Genomic DNA, 21,426 nt, shown 5'->3' on the forward strand with positions numbered 1-21,426 from the left:
AAGAGTTCGCTTCCACACACACAGCTCTTGAAGGAGGAGCTGCAGTGGGACCTGAAGCAGCAGCTGGAGGCAGTGAGGGTGGTTCACTCCTGAAGGAGAACAGCAGAGAGAGTTGCAGACATGGCAGGAGGTGGAGGAAGCTGGGCTGAGCTGAGCTGAGCTGAGGCGGCTGCGAGGCCCACGCCTGGTTCCTCCAGGAAAGAGCATCCTGGAAAGCAGCTGAGTGGGCCAGCCCAGCCGCTGGGAGGGAGAGGGGGGAGCTGAAAAGGAAGGCTGGCCTTGGAGGTGGCACAGATGCCCTCTGCTGAGCTGTGCCATGGCCTCCGCACAGAGCCAGCGGCCACACAGGAGTCAGTGCAGCTGGCCCTGCAGTACCAGGAGGTGCGGGCCACCCAAAGCCACTGGCAGAGGCAGAGGCAGAGGCAGAGGCAGCAGAAGCAAGAACAGTGAACTTGTCTGGCAAGCCTCAACCCCTCTCCCCCCTGCCCCCAATCGGAGCTGAAGCGAGGGAACAAGGACTGCAGCAGGGTGCTTCGAAGACCACAGACACCCCTACCCTGGACGCCACACCCAGGACGGATCCCCAGGAATTCCTGTCTCTGCTTTGATAGGGGATAGGGCCGGCGGTGCCCCCAGGTGCTCCAGAAACCTAGACAGGAAGACTTTGGATCTCGTTGCTGCTTTGAGGTACCCATCACGACGTGCAGGTGTGAAGGGCGCTTTTTCCTAGCCAAACTGCTGGGTGTTTGTGTGACCAGCTTCCCTTAATTACTAGTGTTTCTTTCATTAGCTCTTCATCAGCAGGACGTATGAAAGCCTCCAGATAACCTCACAGCATTTGCCAAACACTCACTCGTGACCCTAGGACCAGAAAAGCACCTTGAGGAAGAGAGAAAAAACTTGGGATTTATCTCATCTAGCTGAATCAGACTTCTTTATAGAAAAAGCGCCTAGAAGGACAGCATCTCTGATTGATTTATACAGTGCTTTCTGCTCTATAAACATCAGTCTATCCTCATTCCTTTTGGCCAACTCAGCACAAAGGCAAAGAGTTTTCACGCTTTTTTTTTTTTTTTTTTAATTTCCTGCCAGTGACCACATAGGTCCTCTCTGGTTTGCTCGCGAGTGAGATGGTCCTTGCCCAGCGAGGTCAGTTGGCTCGGTGACCTTCTGCCTGGGGCAGCCCTCAAAGCGTTAGCCTCAGTAAATCGAGGATGGAAGACACAACAAAGGTAAGGTGACCAGACGTCCCGCTTTTGGCGGGACAGTCCCACCAAAAATGGGACTTCTGGTCACCTTAAAAAAGGATGTATGTATGTCACGTCAAGTCTTTTTTAAATGGTGTGATGAAATACCTCTATATTTAGTGAAGTGGCTGAAGGACTCTGCTTGTTTTAGGAAAATACATCCAAAAAAAGTTTTTAAATATCTGGATGACTGTTTAAAGAGTCTTGTGCCATCTATTTCCTTAGCAACACCCTAAGTTCTCAGATGACAAGATTACTTCATGTTAAATATAGTCAGTACTTTAGTTTTAGGTCTGCTATTACATTTTATTACTACATGTGCACTTAAGAGTACATGAAATGCCTTTTGTAATTAACTTGTGCCGCATATTTATGGCTTTTTAATGGAACTTGGATAGTATTTTAAATTACTGTAGACTTTTAGGGTGGGTGTTTTTGTTGTTGTTGCGTTTATGGCATAGTGATGGTTAGACCAGTGATTTATTTAAATGCTGACTCCTAGTATAGAAATAGAACCCCATGTTTTAACATTGCTTTGCAATGTTATAAAATATAAGCTTCAAAATAATTTTCTAGAATTTTGTTTTATTGATAGGTAAAATAATCCCTTCAAATTGGATTTAAAAAAATTATCCCTCAATGTGCCTTTAACTTCTAGCTTTCACAATTTTTCTGTTAAATATGTAGTTTCTTTATTAAACAAACTTTTTATTATTAAAAAGTAAAAGCCTGCTTGGATTAATTTTAAAAAATCAAGTTGTTAGAGGTTATATATTATCATATAAAGATGTCTACAATATGTGGGGGGGCGGGGGGGGGAATATACAAGCAGAGCCCTAGCCAATTTGGCTCAGTGGATAGAGTGTCAGCTTTTGGACCAAAGAGTTTGGGGTTTGATTCTAGCCAAGGCCACGTACCCTGGTTTCAGGCTCCCTCTGGGCCCTGGTCGGGACTCATGCAGGAGGCAACCAATTGATGTGTTTCTCTCACATCAATGTTTCCTTCTGTCTTTTCCTCTCTCTTCCTCACTCTCTAAAAGATAATTGGAAAAAATATCCTTGGGTGAATATTGAGAGAGAGAAAGAGAGAGAGAGAGAGAGAGAGAGAGAGAGAGAGAGAGAGAGAGAGAGAGAGAGAGAGAAATATACAAGCAGACCCTGGCCAGTGTGGCTCAGTGGTTGAATGTCAACCTATGAACTAGGACAGTGGTCGGCAAACTCATTAGTCAACAGAGCCAAATATCAACAGTGCAATGATTGAAATATCTTTTGAGAGCCAAATTTTTTCAACTTAAACTTTTTCTAACGTCACTTCTTCAAAATAGACTCACCCAGGCCATGGTATTTTGGGGAAGAGCCACACTCAAGGGGCCAAAGAGCCACATGTGGCTCGCGAGCCTTGGTTTGCTGACCACTGAACTAGGAGGTCATGGTTCATTTCCTAGTCAGGGCACATGCCTGGGTTGTGCGAGAGAGGCCAGCAAAGGCAGCAATGGGCTTACAGTGGGTTGTGGGCTTGATCCCCAATGGGTTGCAGGAGGCAGCCAGTCAATGATTCTTTTTTGTCATTGTTGTTTCTATCTCTCTCTCCCTCTCCTTTCCTCTCTGAAATCAATAAAAAAAAATTAAATACAAGCAGAATCTGCAGCATAATTCTGATTTTATAAAGGAAAAATCTAACAGAGCAAATAGAGTAGGATGAAATACACAGAAATATTGAAAGTAGTGTTCATTGGTAGGTAAAAAACTGTGGGTAATTTTCATTCTCTTCATGATGATTTTTCTATGGTTTTTAATCATTTATGTAGTAAACATGTATTTTTATAATCATGCAAAGTATGTTATTTCTTGAAAGAATAAACACAACTTGAGTCCTTGTAATATAACTAAAGCATCTTAATGTGAAAAAAATTAGATAGCGTAGAAGGAAATAGTTCAAACACAAGTACACAAATCATGTCAATGCAAAGTAAGACATGATTAATTACTAATGTTCTCTGTCAAAACACAGTCAGGCAATGAGTGAACTGGGAATTTCTCAAGGTGAGAGATGTTCACGGTGCAGAAATGTTTAAAAAGTAGTTTATAGTAGTGGTAACATGAGGTAATCTGGGTTAGAACCTTGGCTTTGCCCTCACTAGCTGTATGGTCTTGGATAAAGTTCATTAGTTTCTCTAAGCCTCAGTTTTCTCATGTGTTAAAAGATTTTTAAAAAGCTGATGACAAGTTCAGTGGTTGAGTGTCAACCTATAAACTAGGAGGTCACAGTTCGATTCCCGGTCAGAGTACATGCCCAGGTTGTGAGTGGTCCCCAGTGTGGGGTGTATAGGAGGCAGCTGTTCAGTGATTCTCTCTCATCATTGATGTTCCTATCTCTCTCCCTCCCCCTCTCTGTAACAATATTATTTTTTTAAAAGGCTGATGACAATATTTTATAGTTCTGCTCTTACAATAGGCGTCGATAGGATAACGCACGTCAAATCCTCAATAAGGGAATAGTCAAGGACGTGTATATAGGTCAGGTTCCTAGCAGTGCTCAGTGGACAAATGTCCTGCTCTACCATTCAGAGACTGGAGGGGTCAGTGGGACTGAATGGTCAGGGAATCCCTGGCAAGGGTTGAGATGTTAGGGCTTACAAGGACTTTTCCGGGTAATGTGAAAGAAGGGGTCAAGTCAGTCTCCACAGACCTGAATTCTCATTCCAGCAAAGCATTTAACCTGCCTTATCCTCTATTACCTTAGTCACAAAATGGGGGTAATGGCCTTGGCTCTTTCCCTGCCTATTCCTGGGGCGCATTAAAATAATAATATTCATTTATTTCATAATTTAGTAAATATTCTTCAACATCCTCCTTTATGCTAGATAATGTTCTCTGTGCTGGAGTATGACAATGAGAAAAGCAGAGAGGTTTCCTGGCCTACAGAGTTTAGAGGGCAGAGGGGGTGAGACAATAAACAGAAAATGAGTGAAATATAGGATGTTAAGTACTCAGACGTGTTATGGAGAAAAATGAAGCATGTACAGAGAATATTTTATTAAAAATATTTTTTATTGACTTCAGAGAGGAAGGGAGAGGGAGGGAGAGATAGAAACATCAATGAGAATCATGATTGGCTGCCTCTTGCATGCCCCCGCACTGGGGCTTGAACCCAGAACCCAGCCATGTGCCCTGACCAGGAATCAATCTTGACCTCTTGGTTCCATAGGTTGATTCTCAACCACTGAGCCACACTGGTGGGAGGAGGCAGGGTGTAATTTTAATAATAGAGTGCCAGGGAAGGGCTTACTGAGACAGTGGCATTTGAGTACATACATAAGTAAAAAGCAAACTGTGGTAGGATTGGAGAGAAAAGGATCTGGGCAGAGGTGGCATCCAGAGCAGAGGCCCAGAGGCAGCGAGTGTGTCAGATGCAGGGTGGCCCGAGCCGAGGGAGGGACCAGGGGAGCAGTGGGGAAGCAACACTGGTCTGAGGTATGTGGGTGTAACCAGTCTGGCTTTTGCCCTAAGTGAGATGAGATGCCACTGAAGAGCTTTAAGCAGGGGACAGGCCCACCGGATGATATCTTAGAAGGACGTCCATGCCTCTGTTTGCAGTATGGTGAAGGGACCCAAGGTGGAAGGAGGAAGGCCGTTTGGGAGATTTGGTAGCTACTAGATGAGAGCCGGTGCACAAGGCTGGTGGAGACACTGACAACAGTGAGAGAACAATTTCACTTTGATAATGAAATTGCTCTTCAAATGTACGCTGATGGCGAAACAGTGCTGGAGGAACACAGATAAAACCGGTGGGTCGCAGGTGCGCTTGCTAGATACCGTTCTAGCTGGACGTCTGGAGTTCCATGTGGAGAAATGACTAAGACATACAGGTGAGCCCTCATGAGGATAGGCGTGACTGGTAGGACTTGTTTACCATAATGCACACCCCAGGCCACACTTCTGTAGAAGTCTTGTGTGTTTAGCATCTTCCACATCAGCATGTTTGCTGACACTGAAACCCACTGTGCTCCTCCAGTTCTGGCCAGAAAGAAAAGCCTGCTACCCTTTCGCCTAGAGGGGACTTGGAGCAGAGCTTGGCCACGAAGGGATCAAAAGTGTGTATGCCTCTCCTCAGGGATCCTCTCTTTTCTGGGGTACTTATCTGTGCCGTGAGGTCATTCAGTGCATCCCAAGGCTACGTCTTGCTAACTGGCATGTTCTCCTTCTCCAGTGTCCTTTAACAGGGGTCTTCAAACTACGGCCCGCGGGCCACATGCAGCCCCCAGGGGAGTCTGATCCGGCCCGCCAGGTTTTTTGGGCAGTGAGCGCAGCCGAGGTGTTACAGTAGGAATTAGTAGTTCATATAGTCCGGCCCTCCAGCTCTCTGAGGGACCGTGATCTGGCCCCCACTTTAAAAAGTTTGAGGACCCCTGCTTTAGGAGCACAGAGAGCTGAATCAGCCCGAATCACAGGGTCTGCTTAACGGCAGGGGTGGGTTGGAGAACCGCTGCTTTGGAAGAAGGAGAAAAGAGTCTTCCTCAGGAGAGCATTTCCTGCGGGAAGGACTGTTCTCAAAAACGTGTCCTTGGCAGCCCATTAATTACATTTCATTTTGACAGATCTTGTATATAGTTATATCTTTAGGGGGAAGAAGGTGTTGGGTGATTAATTGGTTGATAGTGTATGTTAATGGGATGCTAATTGAATTTACATCTATTCATATTCATCCTTGAAGCACTGAATGTAACCCAGGACCAGAGAATGCGATATTCCAGCTTCTTGAAGGAACTTGCCTTTCTATCTGTCACCTTCCTAAGTCTAGTGACACTTTCTCCTTGTTTTTCAAGAGAGAGAATCAGATGGTTCGTAGAGCTTCCAGGAAGTGTTGGTTCTGGCAATACATAAATATTTAATTGCTGGATTGAAAAAAAACAAAAACAAAAAAACACATATACTTCACCCTGTTTCTTAAGTTTGTTCTAAACAAGTCCTGTCAGGCTGGAAGCTATGCTGTTTGATTCCTTCCCTCTGGCTGGATAATTGGAGAAACAGCTCCTGCACCGTCTGTATTGAGTCTCCAGAAAGACACGAGATGCTCTGGTTGAGGGCCCGGCAACCTGAAGGTGCTGGGTGGGGGGCTTCATGTTCCTGGAGGCTTCTGGGAAATTCTTTGAGGCTGGTGTTTCTATCCCCCCTCTGAGAAAAGCCCAGGGGGTGAGCTCTTTCACAGCACTGTTGTCCTCTGGTGTGGCCCAGGAGAGGAAGGGGCCTCCACGCGGCCCCGGGAGGGAAGCCACTGCCTTCATGCCGCCCTGCTATTCTAGACAAGGAGGGACAGTCTGCCCAGGGTCCAGTTCCCTGCAGGTTCCCTCCAGGCTAGAGTACTAGGCCCTGGAACTGCCAAGGCGTTCTCTGTTTCTTGCCTATTCGCAAAGAAAACTGGGCCCACAGAGACCACAGAAAGAGCACGGGCTTCGTCGTTTGACTGCTCCAGGTTTGTATACTGGCTCCACCTTAGAGGAGTTGCAGTGTCCTTCTGAGCCTCAGTTTCCTCGCTTCTAAAATGGAACAATAGCACTAATCTTACAGTGATCTGCGGAAGGCCAATATGAGATAATTAACATTTGTAAAGACCTAACAAACCCCACACATAGTAAGGGGTTCAGGGCCCAGTACTGCCAGGTCACTCTAGGTCTCCTTCTGGTCCGGTGGAACCCCTGCAGCTGGTGGAACTACTGTCGTTTCCACACACATGCACATGGCACCACGGCTGGTACTTGGCATCCGTACTGTCATCAAGGTTTGAACATCCTTCCCTCTCCAACCGTCTCTCCCACCAGCTGTCCTGGAGAAGCCCCTGGAGAAGAAGGCAGGGAGAAACTATGGCCCCCCAGGGAGCAAGAAGCTGATCTACTTCATCGACGACATGAACATGCCGGAGGTGGATGCCTACGGGACGGTGCAGCCCCACACCCTCATCAGGCAGCACCTGGACTACGGCCACTGGTAGGAGCGCACGGGGGCCCGGGTTGGGGAAGGGGGTTGTGCAGGTTGTGGGGGAAGGAACCAAGGCAGGCCGAGCCAGCCGCCTCCCCTGGAACTGCACCCCTCAGCTTAGCTCTGTAGCCGGAGGAGAACCCCATGGCTGACTCCCTTCCTCACAGGGTTCTGTGTCCTGAGTGGGTTTTCAGACATCGCATCACGGCCCACCTGAGGAGAAGGTCCTGAGCCCTCATATAAGGAGAAAAGCCTACTTTTGTCTTCAATATTCTTCTCAAAAGTTGCCTTCTCCAAACCCCCAAAGCAAAAGTGACTCCTCCTTCTTTCCTCATTGCGGGCCCTTAGCCCTGAGCAGGCACAATGGTCACACCCAACACTCTCCCAAGTGCAGAGTGTCTGCAGGTTTCAGCAGCCTTTGTCTCTTCTGAGCAGCGCAGGGCCCACGCTGTCTCTTGAAACAGTGTAGTTTTTAATGGCAAAAGGGCTGAACTTAGCAGGGGAAAAAACCCACAAGTCGGGCATCTGACCATTTTTGGCTCATCTTCCTGCCTCACACATGAATCGGCTGCTGAGAGAGCGGGCAGTCTGGAGAGGGAATCCAGAGAGAACTATAGTGGTGATGGTAACCTGAGTTGCCTTCCATTCACTCCTGTCTTCGTTGGACACCTGCCATATACAACCACCCACAGTCTCCACGCCAGTATCTGAGCAGCTGAGCTACCCTGGAGAAAGCCAGCCAGGCTTACGAGTTTTACTTTGGATTAAAGGTCACAAGTCTTAAACAGAAGTAGAAACTTCCTGCAAACCCTTACTGCCTCCATCTGTTTACAGTTCCACGCTCAGAAATGTCCATTTCATACCTTCCCCTCTCTCCTCAAGCTTCCCACCCGCCTCCGCTGACGATCACACGACATCTGCCTCTCGCTTATAGGCAACTTACGTGCATCCCTGCAGTCTTTCTCCCTCCTCCTGTCACATCTTCCCTGGGGCATGGCCGCCCACTGGCATCTGGATTCTACGTTCCCCACCTCCTGAAATCTTCGCTGCATCAACGAGTCCTCTGTCTCCTTCACAAAAACATGCATACGTTTCTATTGTATTAAAAAATTGTTCTCAATTTACTGCTCTCTCTCTCTCTCTCTCTCTCTCTCTACTTAATCAAATTTCTCTACTCTGTCTTCACGCCCTCACCTCCTACTCACTCCTCAGGCCATTATTATTAGTTTCTATTTCCTCTGCTCTCATAAACTGTTCCTGCTCAGCTACTAACTGTATCTTTATGATGAAATCCATCTTTTTATTCTCTCCACAACACATGATGTGATGGACCACTTTCTCTTTTTAGGAATGCTGACTGCCTTTGCCTCCTGGGGTGCCATGCACCCTGATCTTCCTCCTACCCCTTAGTGCATTGCCGTGGTCTCTTCTCCCCACGCTGTTTCCGTTAAGTAACGGATTGTCAGGATTTTGTCCTAGGCTCATGTCTCTTCTCAGACTCTACCAATCATCTAAACATGTGAATGACAGGGCACGTCGTATCTCACCTGGACAAGGCACTCGCCTGCCTGGGCCCTCACACAGCTCTCACCTATGTTTTCTCACTGTTCCAGGTATGATCGGAACAAGCTGTCTCTGAAGGAGATCACGAATGTGCAGTATGTTTCCTGTATGAATCCTACTTCAGGCAGCTTCACCATCAACCCACGGCTTCAGGTATGGGAGGGGCTGTGGTTGTGGGACCCTAAACACTGCCTTACCAGGGCTGATGTTACTTGATCATGGTAAGAATTGGCCCTCCCCCCGTCCAGCCTTCAAAAGTGGTAAATCATGCAGGATGCTGACTTTCTAAGAAGAGAAACTCCTAGACCCAGAGTTATAAAGCTGCTTAGGACTGGACAGGGTCAGAGAGTTCATCTGATTTAACTCATTTTTCAGGATAAGAAAATGTCAGGGAGATGAAATGACTCTCCCAAGTCATGTGCATGCTCAGTATCAAACTCAGGTTTCCTGAACCCCAGCTCAGTCCTCCCCCTGCTCCCCCATTGTTCCCAATTCAGTCCTCCTCCTGCTCCCCCATTGTCCCCAATTCAGTCCTCCCCCTGCTCCCCCACTGAGCCCAGCTCAGTCCTCCCCCTGCTCCCCACTGAGCCCAGCTCAGTCCTCCCCCTGCTCCCCGACTGAGCCCAGCTCAGTCCTCCCCCTGCTCCCCCATTGTTCCCAATTCAGTCCTCCTCCTGCTCCCCCATTGTCCCCAATTCAGTCCTCCCCCTGCTCCCCCACTGAGCCCAGCTCAGTCCTCCCCCTGCTCCCCACTGAGCCCAGCTCAGTCCTCCCCCTGCTCCCCGACTGAGCCCAGCTCAGTCCTCCCCCTGGTCCCACACTGAGCCCAATTCAGTCCTCCCTCTGCTCCCCCATTGTTCCCAATTCAGTCCTCCTCCTGCTCCCCCATTGTCCCCAGCTCAGTCCTCCCCCTGGTCCCCAACTGAGCCCAGCTCAGTCCTCCCCCTGGTCCCCCATTGTCCCCAATTCAGTCCTCCCCCTGCTCCCCCGTTGTCCCCAGCTCAGCTCTCCTCATCCTCCCCCACTGAGCCCAGCTCAGTCCTCCTCCTGCTCCCCCACTGAGACCCAGCTCACTTCTCCTCCTGCTCCCCTCCCTCCCCACACTGAACCCAGCTCAGTTCTCCTCCTGTTCTCCCATTGAGCCCAGCTCAGTTCTCCTCCTGCTCCCCCACTGAGGATACTGACGTCTTTGACCCAAACCCATTATTCTCCCAGTCATTTTAGGCCCAACCTAAATTTGGGTTTCATGTGAAAAATGTGGCCATAGTATGAAATTCAAAGCCCTTACATGAATTCTGTTTTGTGTAAATTCAGAAAGGTTGGCTTTATCCCGGGATCCCAGGTTTCTCCCTCAGCCACCTCCATGCCTCTGTTTCCTCGCACAGCGTCACTTCAGCATCTTTGTCCTCTCCTTCCCGGGAGCAGACGCCCTGTCCTCCATCTACAGCTCCATCCTGACTCAGCACCTGAGTCTCGGAAACTTCCCGGTGTCACTGCAGAAATCCACCCCTCAGCTGATCAACCTGGCCCTCACCTTCCACCAGAAAATCGCCACCACATTCCTACCCACGGCAATCAAATTCCACTACATCTTCAATCTCCGGGACTTCGCCAACATTTTCCAGGTGAGCCCATCTGCTCCGGACACCCCAGAAGGCTCAGGGCTGATCTGGTGCCTCACATTCTGGGTAAATTAGTAGTAGATGCCAAACTCTTGGCAAAGGCACAGTTCCCATGGAGTCAAGAACATACGCGGGTAAATAGAGTGCCATGGACCCCATGAGGACGGACTTCAAAAAATAGAGGTCTGTTTGCCAATAAATTATTTCCCAGTAACAGAATGCATTTCTCAGTTGACTCCTTCGGGCTGGAGGAGGCTGAGCATCTCGGCGATCGTGTTACATAATGATGTCAGCATGCCTAGCGAGCAAAATGGCATAGAAGAAAGAAAGAGAAAACTATCCTGCAGGCCCACCCGTTGGTACATCCGTTGTTCTTGGATGGAAAAGGAATGTCCCCAGCTGCGCAGGGCAGCTCTGCCTCTTGAAGAAGCCATGTTGTAATTTTCCTGAGATACCATCTGCTGGCCCCTGGGATGCCTCGGTTCTAATGATTCCGGCTTCTTTCCCAGGCCAGAGCCATTCCAGATCCTTTCAGCTGCTCATCTGAACACTGAAGGCCTGTCTGTGCCTGTGGTGAATGGCCTTTCGCCATTAGAGGGCGCTGCAGCAAGTCCCGGTTCACTCTTCCCCTTGGTCAGGAACAAGTATTCTCACATGGTGATGACCACAACTCTCCCGCCCTGGATAAGAATCTGCACAAACTAATTTTCAGAGAGACCTCGCCCCAAGACAGCACTGGGCTATTACTGAGGGGAGAATGTCATTCACACACACAGAGGCCACACCCATAAGGGAAATGTCAAGGAGGCCAGGGAATAAAGCATGGCCCTCCCTGGAGGAGGGGGAGGCCCAAGTATTTGGAATTAATTACCCAGCACACTACCTGTCAGGCTCTGGGGAACCCAAGACCAGCAAAGGGCTGGACCCTGAGAACACAGGGCCTGCGTGTTCCACCCAGGACTCTTGGTTGCAAAGAGTGTAAACCTGCTACAACTTTGTTCAAATATCCAAGAGCTGTGTCCCAGAGAGGCTTAACCTGGAGGTGGAGTCACTGCGCCCACAGCACGGTCTCCCAGTCTCCCAGAACATCTGTAAGCTGCTCAGGAGAGCACTCCTGGGTGGACCATGGGTCTCCCAAGCATTGCTGCGTTAGAGTGGGGACCGGAGACCTGCAGAGACTGTATAGATCTGCCCAGCAGCACACAGTCAGCCCGTTCTGAGGCTGGGATGAGAATCTGGTCTTCGGGTTCCTAGCCTGTTCCCCTTCCCTGTGCTGCTCCTTGTGCCTCCAATGAGGAGAACAAGCGTAAGAGGGTTAAGGCAGCAAGAAGTCTTTAGGTCCACAGTCCTCAGGCCTGGACGATGGCAACATGTGTGGGTACCCACTCTTATCTCCATTTATTAATTTAAAAAACTTTTTTAATCACACAATCCCTCTCTTAAATCTCACTGCAACATGATGAGGTGGGGGTGTTGCCATCTGTATTTTCCAAGTTAAAAAAAAAGTGTTAAAATAATTTTATAACATTTTCATTGCTCGCAATGGTGTGAGGTCTCTCTTAGCAGAAGCCCCCAGCCCTAGCTCCTGCCTTGTCACCTGGATCACATGAAACTTAATCCCTTGGGGGACGCACATTTTTATCCCAATGTAACAGAGACACAGACAACTCACCAGGCAGCAGATGACAGCATGAATGGACATGGCAGGAGAAACATATAAAATGATATTGATGAGATTGGAAAGATAACTTTGGAAAAGGCCAGGCCCTCATTAAAAAAAAAAAAAATCTGACGTTATTCTGTAATAATAGCTAGAATTGGCCGAGCACAGTTCTAGGCCCTAATAATTTAATCCTCACAACCACCATGTAAGGTCAAATACTGATCATTTCCAACTTAGAAATGAGAAAAGTGTGCCACAGACAAGTCAGGTGCCGTGAGCATGAGCACAGAGCCGGCAGGCAGCAGCACTGATATCGAAACTAGAATATTCAGCTCCACGTGCAGGCAATCGGGTGACAATGGCTTCCTGAGGAGGAAGGTTGGGTCCCAGCCTTGTTTTCGGGGCAACTGCTGCAAAGGTGAGGAAGAATGGGAGGGGGATGCTGGAGTGGGGGTGAGTCTTTCTTCCCCGGGCCTATTTCTTTGCCAGACTCAGGCATCCTGGGTGTGAACCTCTGGGCTCTGTGTCCCAGCCAGGCCTGCCCGCAGCTGCCAGCTGTCAGCACCTGCTGCCTGTGGGGAAGTGCAGCCCCCATTGCAGCACTGCCCCCCTCACCCTCCTCCACGGGAGAGCTTGTAGCTACATCCTGCATCTTTCTTTGCCTGCATCCCACTTTGCCTACCTGCTTGTCCAAAGGCCTGGTGGAAGAGCTCAAGGGAATGATTGAAGACGGCACTGCCCAGAGAATCCGCTGTTTTCCTCCATCCGGCTTGATCTAAGGCTCAATAATTCCGTCCAGCTCTCCACTTCCTCCCTCTTTTCCACCAGGACAGAATTTGGTAGTGCTCTGAGAGGCAAGAATGATGAACCGCCCCCATCTCCGCGCTGCACCTGACTAAGATGGTGCAGAGTTTGCACTGGCCATGCTCACCCTGGCTCAGCCCTTGCCAGTCGGCCTGAGTGCCTGGCAGTAACAGGGGTGAGAAAGGTCAATAGCACACCTCACTGCTTTTTGCTGGATTCCATTTGCTATTTTGTTCTCTCTAATTTTTGCATCTGTGTTAGTGACTGTCCTATAATTTCTTTCGTCTACCATTCTAAGTTTGTGAGGCCCTCATAAATGGCATGGGGAAGTGTTCCCTCTGCTTCTCCTCTCTGGAAGGTTCTGCAGAACATTGTATTGTGTCTTCCTTAAATGTTGGAAGAACTTACTGATGAGGTCGTCTGCAGTTTTCTTTGTGGGAGATCTTAAATTATGAATTTGATTTATTTAATACATATTAGACAATTCAGATTTTCTGTCATGATGTATCAGTTCTGGTAAGATGTGGATGTCAATAATTTCCAATTGGTTGGCATAAAATTGTTTATATATCCTGTCATTATCTTTTAAATGTGTGTTGCAGCTGACATGCCCTCCTTCTTCTGAATGTTGATGATGTGTGTGTGCCTTTTCTGTTTTCTCTTTTTATCTTCTATCAGCCTTACTAGGGAGTTGTCAATTCTGCCAGTCTTTTCAAAGAAACTGAAAAATTACCAACATTATGTTTTTTACTTTCTTGACTATTTCTATTTGGTGTCTGTTTTTATATTTTTAATATTTAATCTTATAATCTCTTCCTTCCTACTTACTTTGGGTTTGGGGTTATTTTGTCTTTCTAGTTCTAACTTCTTGGCACGGCCACTGAGATCATTAATTGTCAGCTTCCTAGTGTACTGACCATTTTCTTATTATTAAACTATATATCAAAATCGGCTCTTGCTTTTAAGTCAACTTTGTATGATTTTAGCATGGCTACTCCATGTTCTTTTAGTATCTTTATGCTATATTGTCTTCCAGCTTTTTATTCCAGCTGTTTTGAATTTTTATATTTAAAATACATATATTTCCTGTAGGCAACATACAGTTGGATTTTTAAAATCTAGTCTGATAATCTTTGTCTTTTAATTAGAATGTTTAGTGCATTTATATTTTATGTTATTTTATATAATAATTATTTTACATAATAATTATACTATTTGTTTTTAATTTGTTCTATGTGGTGTGTTTCCTTTTCTCCAATTGCTCATATTCTATTGAGCTAATTATTTTTTTATTCTTTATTTTCTCTTTTGTTTAGCATGCTGTGCATCCTTTGACTATTCAACTAATGGTACCAAGTGCGCCACTTTATACTTTTATCCTTTTATCTTTTATAAATTAGTACCTTTATCAAATGCCATATAATGCAAGGCTCATAGAACAATTTACCTCCTTTCAACTTGTATGCCACTGATTGATTTTAATTCAGTGTATATTAAACACCCATAATGCACTGCTTCTGTCCTAGTAAGTCAACACTGTTGAGGTTTGCTCACATATTACCCTAACCATTGGTCTTTATCCCTCCTGCATTTCTGGCTTTCCATTTAGAGTCATTTTTGTTCTGCTTGAATAACTTCTTTGGTGTTTGCTTTAGTTTATATCTGCTAGCAAAGCACCTCTCAGTTTTCATTAGAGTTTCAATGCATTTATTTCATATTTTTTAAGAACTTTGGGCAGTGATTTAGAATCCAGGTTGGCAGCTATTGTCCCCCAGCCCTTTGAAGGTGCCATTTCATTGTTTTCTGGTTTCTGTCGAGAAATTATCTCTAAGCCTTACTGTTCCTTTGAGAGTAATGTATTTTTTTTCTCACTTGTCTGTTTTTAAAGTTTTCTCTTTGTCGTTGATTTTCAAGAATTTCACATTATGCTTCGTGTGTCTAGGTGGTGTTTTTATATTTATTCTGCTTGGTGTTTGCAGCATTTTTTTTTATCAGGTTTGATGCCCTTTTTGAGTTTTAGAGAAATTAGAGCAAACATCTTTTTTATGTATTGCTTCTCTTCTCTCTGCTCTAAATCTGGTATTCCCATACATGTATATGACCTTTTCACTGTTTCATGTACTTCCTGTGCTTTTTTTCTTTTTTTTCTTTTTGCTTTTTTTATATATTTATTTTAAAGAGAGGAAGCGATAGAGAGAAAGAGAAACATCCATGTGCAGGGGAAACATAGATTGGCTGCCTGCCCTACCCGCGCCCAAACAAGCCTGCATCCTGGGCATGTGCCTCGACTGGGAATAGAACCTGCCACCTTTCGGTATACAGGATGACACTCCAACCAATTGAGCCATGCTAGCCAGGGCACTTATGTTTTATTCTTTGTTAATTTTTTTCTGTTTGTTATTCGGTTTGATTATTTTGTGCTGATCCCTTTCCTACTCACCAATTCTTTTTTCAGCTGTGTCTATTCTTTGTTAATCCCATTTGATAAATTCTTAATTTCAGTAACTGTAACTTGGGGGTTGTTTATAATTTGACAATTTCCATTTGGTTTATTTTTAAAGGTTTCAGTGCTCTGCTGAAATTCTTTACCTAGCCATCTAATCTTAGTCATATTAATTGTAGTTTTGTTAAAGTTTGTGTCCGTTAATTGCAATGCCTAGATCTTTTGTGGGTCAGTTTTTTTCTTGGTTTTGGTCATATTCCCAGTTTGCTTGTTTGACTGCCAGACATTATGAATTTAAAAATGTGCAGGTAATTTGAGGACTTAGATGATGATATTTTCCTTCAGAAATTACATACTTCTGCTTCTGGTTCGCAGTTGCCAGGGACTGAGGATACTGAAATTGGGCTTTAGTTCCTGTGAGGACTGAGTGGTTTGTTCATTCACACTTCTAATGTATAGCCATCTGACAGGGCCCATTGGGGTTTAGCTACAACCTCTTCCCCGGTAATGCCTGAACTCCAGTTTTCATCCTTCCTGTCCCATGAGATGAGGAAACTTTGCTCAGCATCTCAACCTCTCATTTTCACTGACTTTTCCGTTTCTGATCCTATAACCACAGCTTGCGAATTGGCAAATGTCTGAAGAAGAAAAATGGTGCCCAAAATGGGGTTAATCTCACTTCTTTCTCTTCTCTCCAGTAGCTGAGCCCTGCAAGTCCTTGCTGACTTGGTTTACTCTCCGATGCTTCTAAAAAGATCAAGCTTTAAAAATAATTTCCCCATATTTTGCAGTTGGTCTCAGTGGATTGTTCTGTGATCAGCTATTCTGCCATTACCAAAAGCAGAAGTATTACGGAGGTTCTTGCGATGTTATAGTAGCTGAAGGCTTCAATATCAGTTCATTTTTTTCAACAAGCATTCCCTGAGAATCCTATGGCAGGCACCAGGCGAGGTGCTAGCAATATAGTGATTAAAACAAACCACATCCAAAAATAAATCTCTCAATTTCCCTGCCTTTGAGACATTCACCCTGACCTGGAAGAAGTAAGCCAGTACAAAGAAAAATAATATTAGAAACTAATAATTCTCTTATAAATATTTAAAGGGTCATATGGGAGCACATCAGAGGGAATGGTGTTGGACAGGAAAGAAGATACCATGGAAGACTCAACAAAGTTTATCACCTGATCTAGATCTTGAAATATGAGCAGAGCAAACAAAGGCATGAAGTCACAGAATGTATTCAGTCAGGGTCAGAAATTAATTTGAATTTTGTGAAACTGAAATCTGGATTTTATGGGATGTGGTGAAAAGAGGGATCATGAGTAATCAGGCTGGTAGTCATATTAGAACCAGACCTTTGTGCCATGCTGCGGAATCTGAGCATTATTCCTCCGGTACAGAGGAGCAATTAAATGGCCCCCTCTTTCTCTGACACAAGAAAGAAAGCCATGAAGGCGGACACAGGAGCCAAGAGTTTGAAGTTATAGGACTTACTGAAGTTGTTGAGGCGCTCTATTCTTAGTGGTCTTTATTTTCAATGAAAAAGAAAGCTAAGACATTGGCTAATAGTAGCAGAGATGTGCCAGAAATTTGAGATAAAATAATAAATATTTTAAATAAGTCCTGTGTTACTGTGTTAGATGGGACGGAGAACCTACTCGGGGTAAACAAATGCGTTGGGGACTGCAGAGGTTAACTATTCTCATCCCAGTTCTCGACACCGTTCTGATTTCACATGAGCAGTTGTCACTCAAAATAGCTTTCAAAACAACACTGAAGGAATTGAAACAGGGAGGAGCCACCTTCCCTCGGCGTGGGGATTTGGAATGCGATGTCTAATATTTCCGGCTCCAAGGCCAGGCAAACCTGATTTCAAAACCTCTTGGTTTTGATCTAAGGCCACTTATTTCAAACGTGGCCTTGGACATACTTCCTATCTCTGAACTGCAATTTCCAAATTATGCGAAATGGATATAATAAAAATGACTTTGTGGGATCATTGTGATGGTTAACTGATCTGTGTCTGGCAAAACATCAACTCCAGTACCTGTCACATGACTGGCTTCAATAAGTAGGAGCTGTTGTTGTAAGTTGTTATTCATGCCATATTTTTGTCTGTTCTCCTTAAAGGGCATTCTCTTCTCCTCGGTGGAGTGTGTGAAGTCCGCACGGGACCTGGTAAAGCTCTATCTGCATGAATCAAATCGTGTTTACCGGGATAAGATGGTGGAAGAAAAGGACTTGGTTCTTTTTGATAAAATCCAGACAGATGTGGTCAAGAAAATTTTTGATGTGAGTATTGCACTGTGAATTCTTTCTACATTTAAAAACAATGATAGTTGTGCAGACTATCATCCAAATAATAAAAGTATAGCCCATAAATTAGAGAAAATAAGAGATTAGTAAAGAAAAGAAAAATCTATCATTCCTTTGCTGAAATGAAAAGTACTGAGGCAAGAAGAGAGAAATGAATCATGGGATCTGAGTGCTGAGAAGGTCTATGGACATCCACTCATCCAAACCCTCCTTTGTAGTAACTCCCTCCATGTCATTTCCCAGATTAGTCATCCCAGTCCATGCACCAGCATCCTCAGAAATGCACCATCTCAGCTTTCCCTGAACTGGGAACTGGGGATGACAGGAAACTTAGAACAATTTAGAAATTTAGAAATTTGGGACCTTCGAAACTATTATAAAAACTGGAAATTTATTCTAATCATAATTTAAAATTCATTTTCCTGTCTGTTAATCCTAGGTCTACATTCAAATATTTGAAGACAATTTATCTTGCCTTTTCAAAGTTGTCTCTTCTCCAAGCTAACTAGCCTCTGCTCTTTTAACCATTTCCGACATGGCTTGTTTTCAAATCCAGAATAGTTGGTATCATCTTGATTATTCTCCAACCCATTTTCTCCTCTGAAATTGTGGTGCCTGGCTCACCACACAGGCCCACTGTGTCTGACCAAAAGCAAGATCATCATTCCCTATTCTTATGTACTATAACTTTGTTATTATGTTTGCCCAAATGTGCCCTGCTAAATAGTGGTGCCACAATTTGCTTTTTAGAAAGAAGGTATCTATGATTTCTCAAGTTGAGAAAGTACTTCATATCATATTCCTTTCTTAGAAATTCAGTGTATGCAATACATGAAAGCCCTGACCATCAGCAATGATCCTGATTCGTCTATCATTTCCAAATGCATGGGACCCTACAACTCTTTCCCTGTTAATAATTTTCAGAATGAATGGTTCATAGAATATGCCTTGGAAAGCACTGGTACATTAGCACCTCTTAGAACAACATTATAGTTTTTAGTGTCAAAATTACCCCACAGCTAACACTGAGCCTTCTGTTGGCCAAAGCCCCATATTTTCCATACATACTGCATGTTGTCCTCTCTTGAATATAAAAATAATCAAATCTTATATTCAAATGTACCATGTTGTTCCTGTGTTCACCTTGTTAGGTTCAGCACTCCATATTATTTCCTGATAAGATCCTGGATCTATCTCTGAAGATTTTACTGTCCACCCAACCTATACAGCAGCCTTTGGAATGTTTGGACAGTATTTTAAGTAACTTAGCTCATTCTTCTCTTTACTAGTCTGAACACTGAATTTCTCCACTTTCCCATCATGTTTATATGGCCTGATGTACAGCACTCTCACATCTCAGATACTCCTCTCTGAATTTTGTAGAATTTGCCCATTTATATCTTCACTGCTAGCTCTGCAAATGAGCCTTTATGTTTTCTTAATCTGGTCTAAGCTACCACTTCAGTGTGACAACATTCAGTCTTTGAAATAGAGGTTTCTATGTGGGTCTGTATACTAAGGGGCTATCCTTTTGATCTAGACCCAGACATAATTAATACTGCCATTATACACATTTGTTGGTTGTTGTTTTGTTTTTAATTAGTGCACATTTTTATTTTTGCACAAACAGCATTTATAGCTTCATTTTCAAATATGTGTATCCCTTTTTTTCATTATAAGGATCTTTGTAAAAATAAGCACTAATTTCACATAGTCTTGCAAAGTACTGTGTCCATTATTATGAAGAAACACTGTCACAGCATAAATTAGGTAAAGAAATTTTGCTCTGTTACCTAACAACGGGATATTTGGAATCTGAACTATTGGGCTTGGCTGGAAATATAAGCACTTCATTCTTGATTTTTATTACTGCAAAAGCAAAACTCTTGATCCTTTTCTCCTTTGAGGGATGAGAGATAGAATGGCTGTATCTCCACACTATGCATTGGTAAGACGTCACACACATTCCACCCGCCTAAGCCTGTTGGCCTAGTGAGCATGCCCAATGCCAATGTGGCTGTCTGTGACTTGAGCAGCCATAAACAGCTCATGCTATTGGTTGATAACATGCCTTACCTTTTGTCCTTGTCCAGCTATTCTGATTTTGTGAAACTTCTTTTTACAACCATCTTCTGGATAAAATATATGCATGAGGGACACCTGTACTGTATACTATGAGTGTTGGACCAAAATTAAAATTTCAAAGATATTCTTTTAGATCAGTTGGTTTTCAACTTTTTTCATCTCACGGCACACATAAACTACCTAAATCCTGCCGCACACGAAGAAAATATTATAGTTTTAGCCCATCTGACAAAAAAAAAATGTATATACTTCTGATTCATTCACACCAGAGGGCTATTGTTGTGTTGGCTGTTGTCATTTTTTTCTGTGACAATCTAAGGGAAAAGAGGCTAGGCCCCTGATAAATAATCAGGTGTTGCATGTTCTGAAATTCTTGCGACTGCTTTAGGTTCTGAGATCCCCTGACGATGTATTTCTGGCCATTGGATCACTGAGCGTCCTAAGGGGAAGGCATTGTAAGCTGCGCGTGCTCTAGGAGGATGTTGTGCTTAAGCAGAAACGTGATTTTCTGTTTTGTTTCAAGTTGCTCTGCTTGCTCCTACTACTCCTTTTGATTCTAAAGTAGGATGGCCAGTTAAATGGAATTTCAAATAAATAATTTTTTTGGTGTAAGTTACATGAGATTCTTGTATTTTTATTTACTGAGTCTGGCAATCTTGGTTTAAATATCTCTAAAGTTTTAGCCATTATGCCCAACAGTCATTCTGTTAAAGAATTTGTACAAAGTGCTATGGTAAAGTGAGTCCAGGACTTAAAGTCAGACTAGTTCTGCCACTAACCAGCTTCATGACTTACAGAGACACTTGACCTCTCTAAACCTCATTTTATTTATTTGTAAAAATTAAAAAGTTGGGTAAAATGGCTCCTCAATTCTATGATTAAAGTGATTTTAAAATTTCCTATTCTCAATATATTAATAAATGTAAGTTACTACAGATGAAAGGTTAGCGAGAGTATGAGCAGTTGGTTATCATAAACTTTCCCATGTAAAGCAGGAGCATATGGTAACTGTGGGAGTGGAATCTCCCAGAAGGCCTTGTAGAGACCGTAGATATGAACAGGCTTCAGCAGGTTTCCTGGTGTGTGTACAAAGGAATGCCCAGGGCACAGGGAACTACATACCTGCAGATATGAGGTTGCAAGTAGAAGGCACATTTGGGAATTAATGAGTAGGCCATTTGGATCATTTTTGTAAAAGCTGTGAATTTGTGGCTTTGTATTTTTTTTCAATTTTTTTTAATTTTTCAATTACAGCTGGCACTCAATATTATTTTATATTTGTTGCAGGTGTGCAGCATGGTGGTTCGACATAAACTTTTATGAAGTGATCCCCCGATAAGTCTAGTGCCCACCTGGCACCATACATAGTTATTAGAATATTATTGACTATAATCCCTAGGTTATACTTTACATCCCAGGAGTATTTTGTAACTAACAATTGGTACTTCTTAATCCCTTCACCCAGGCCCCAAACCACCTCCTACCTGGCAACCATCTCTGTATCTATGAGTCCCAACAACAATTGAAATGCCAGCCTAAAGCACCTTTGCACCAAATCTTGGTGTTCTTATTAAAGAAAAGTTGCCAAATTTTTACCAAGAAAGTGATACAGTCCTGTGTCTACCACAAAGCTTAAAGTGCTCTGATGTGTGGCCCTTGAGGGATGCAGTCTCACTATAAAGAACTCTTTTTCACTGTTTGGGTTG

General features: G+C 44.3%; 1 protein-coding gene across 1 annotated transcript in view; it reads left to right on the forward strand.

Moving 5' to 3' along the window:
• Positions 1 to 21,426, forward strand: part of DNAH9 (dynein axonemal heavy chain 9) — a gene marked incomplete at its 5' end in the record, with an annotated part of 292,809 nt that overhangs the window by 150,291 nt on the left and 121,092 nt on the right. Inside the window, 4 exons of the mRNA XM_084863896.1 lie at positions 7,066 to 7,231; positions 8,836 to 8,938; positions 10,171 to 10,410; positions 17,450 to 17,611. Of these exons, the coding sequence (XP_084720022.1) occupies positions 7,066 to 7,231; positions 8,836 to 8,938; positions 10,171 to 10,410; positions 17,450 to 17,611 (671 nt within the window). The remainder of the gene's footprint in view (positions 1 to 7,065; positions 7,232 to 8,835; positions 8,939 to 10,170; positions 10,411 to 17,449; positions 17,612 to 21,426) is intronic.

This window comes from Pipistrellus hanaki (genome assembly GCF_964339955.1).
Source record: "Pipistrellus hanaki genome assembly, chromosome: 16".
Classification (NCBI taxonomy): Eukaryota; Metazoa; Chordata; class Mammalia; order Chiroptera; family Vespertilionidae; genus Pipistrellus; species Pipistrellus hanaki.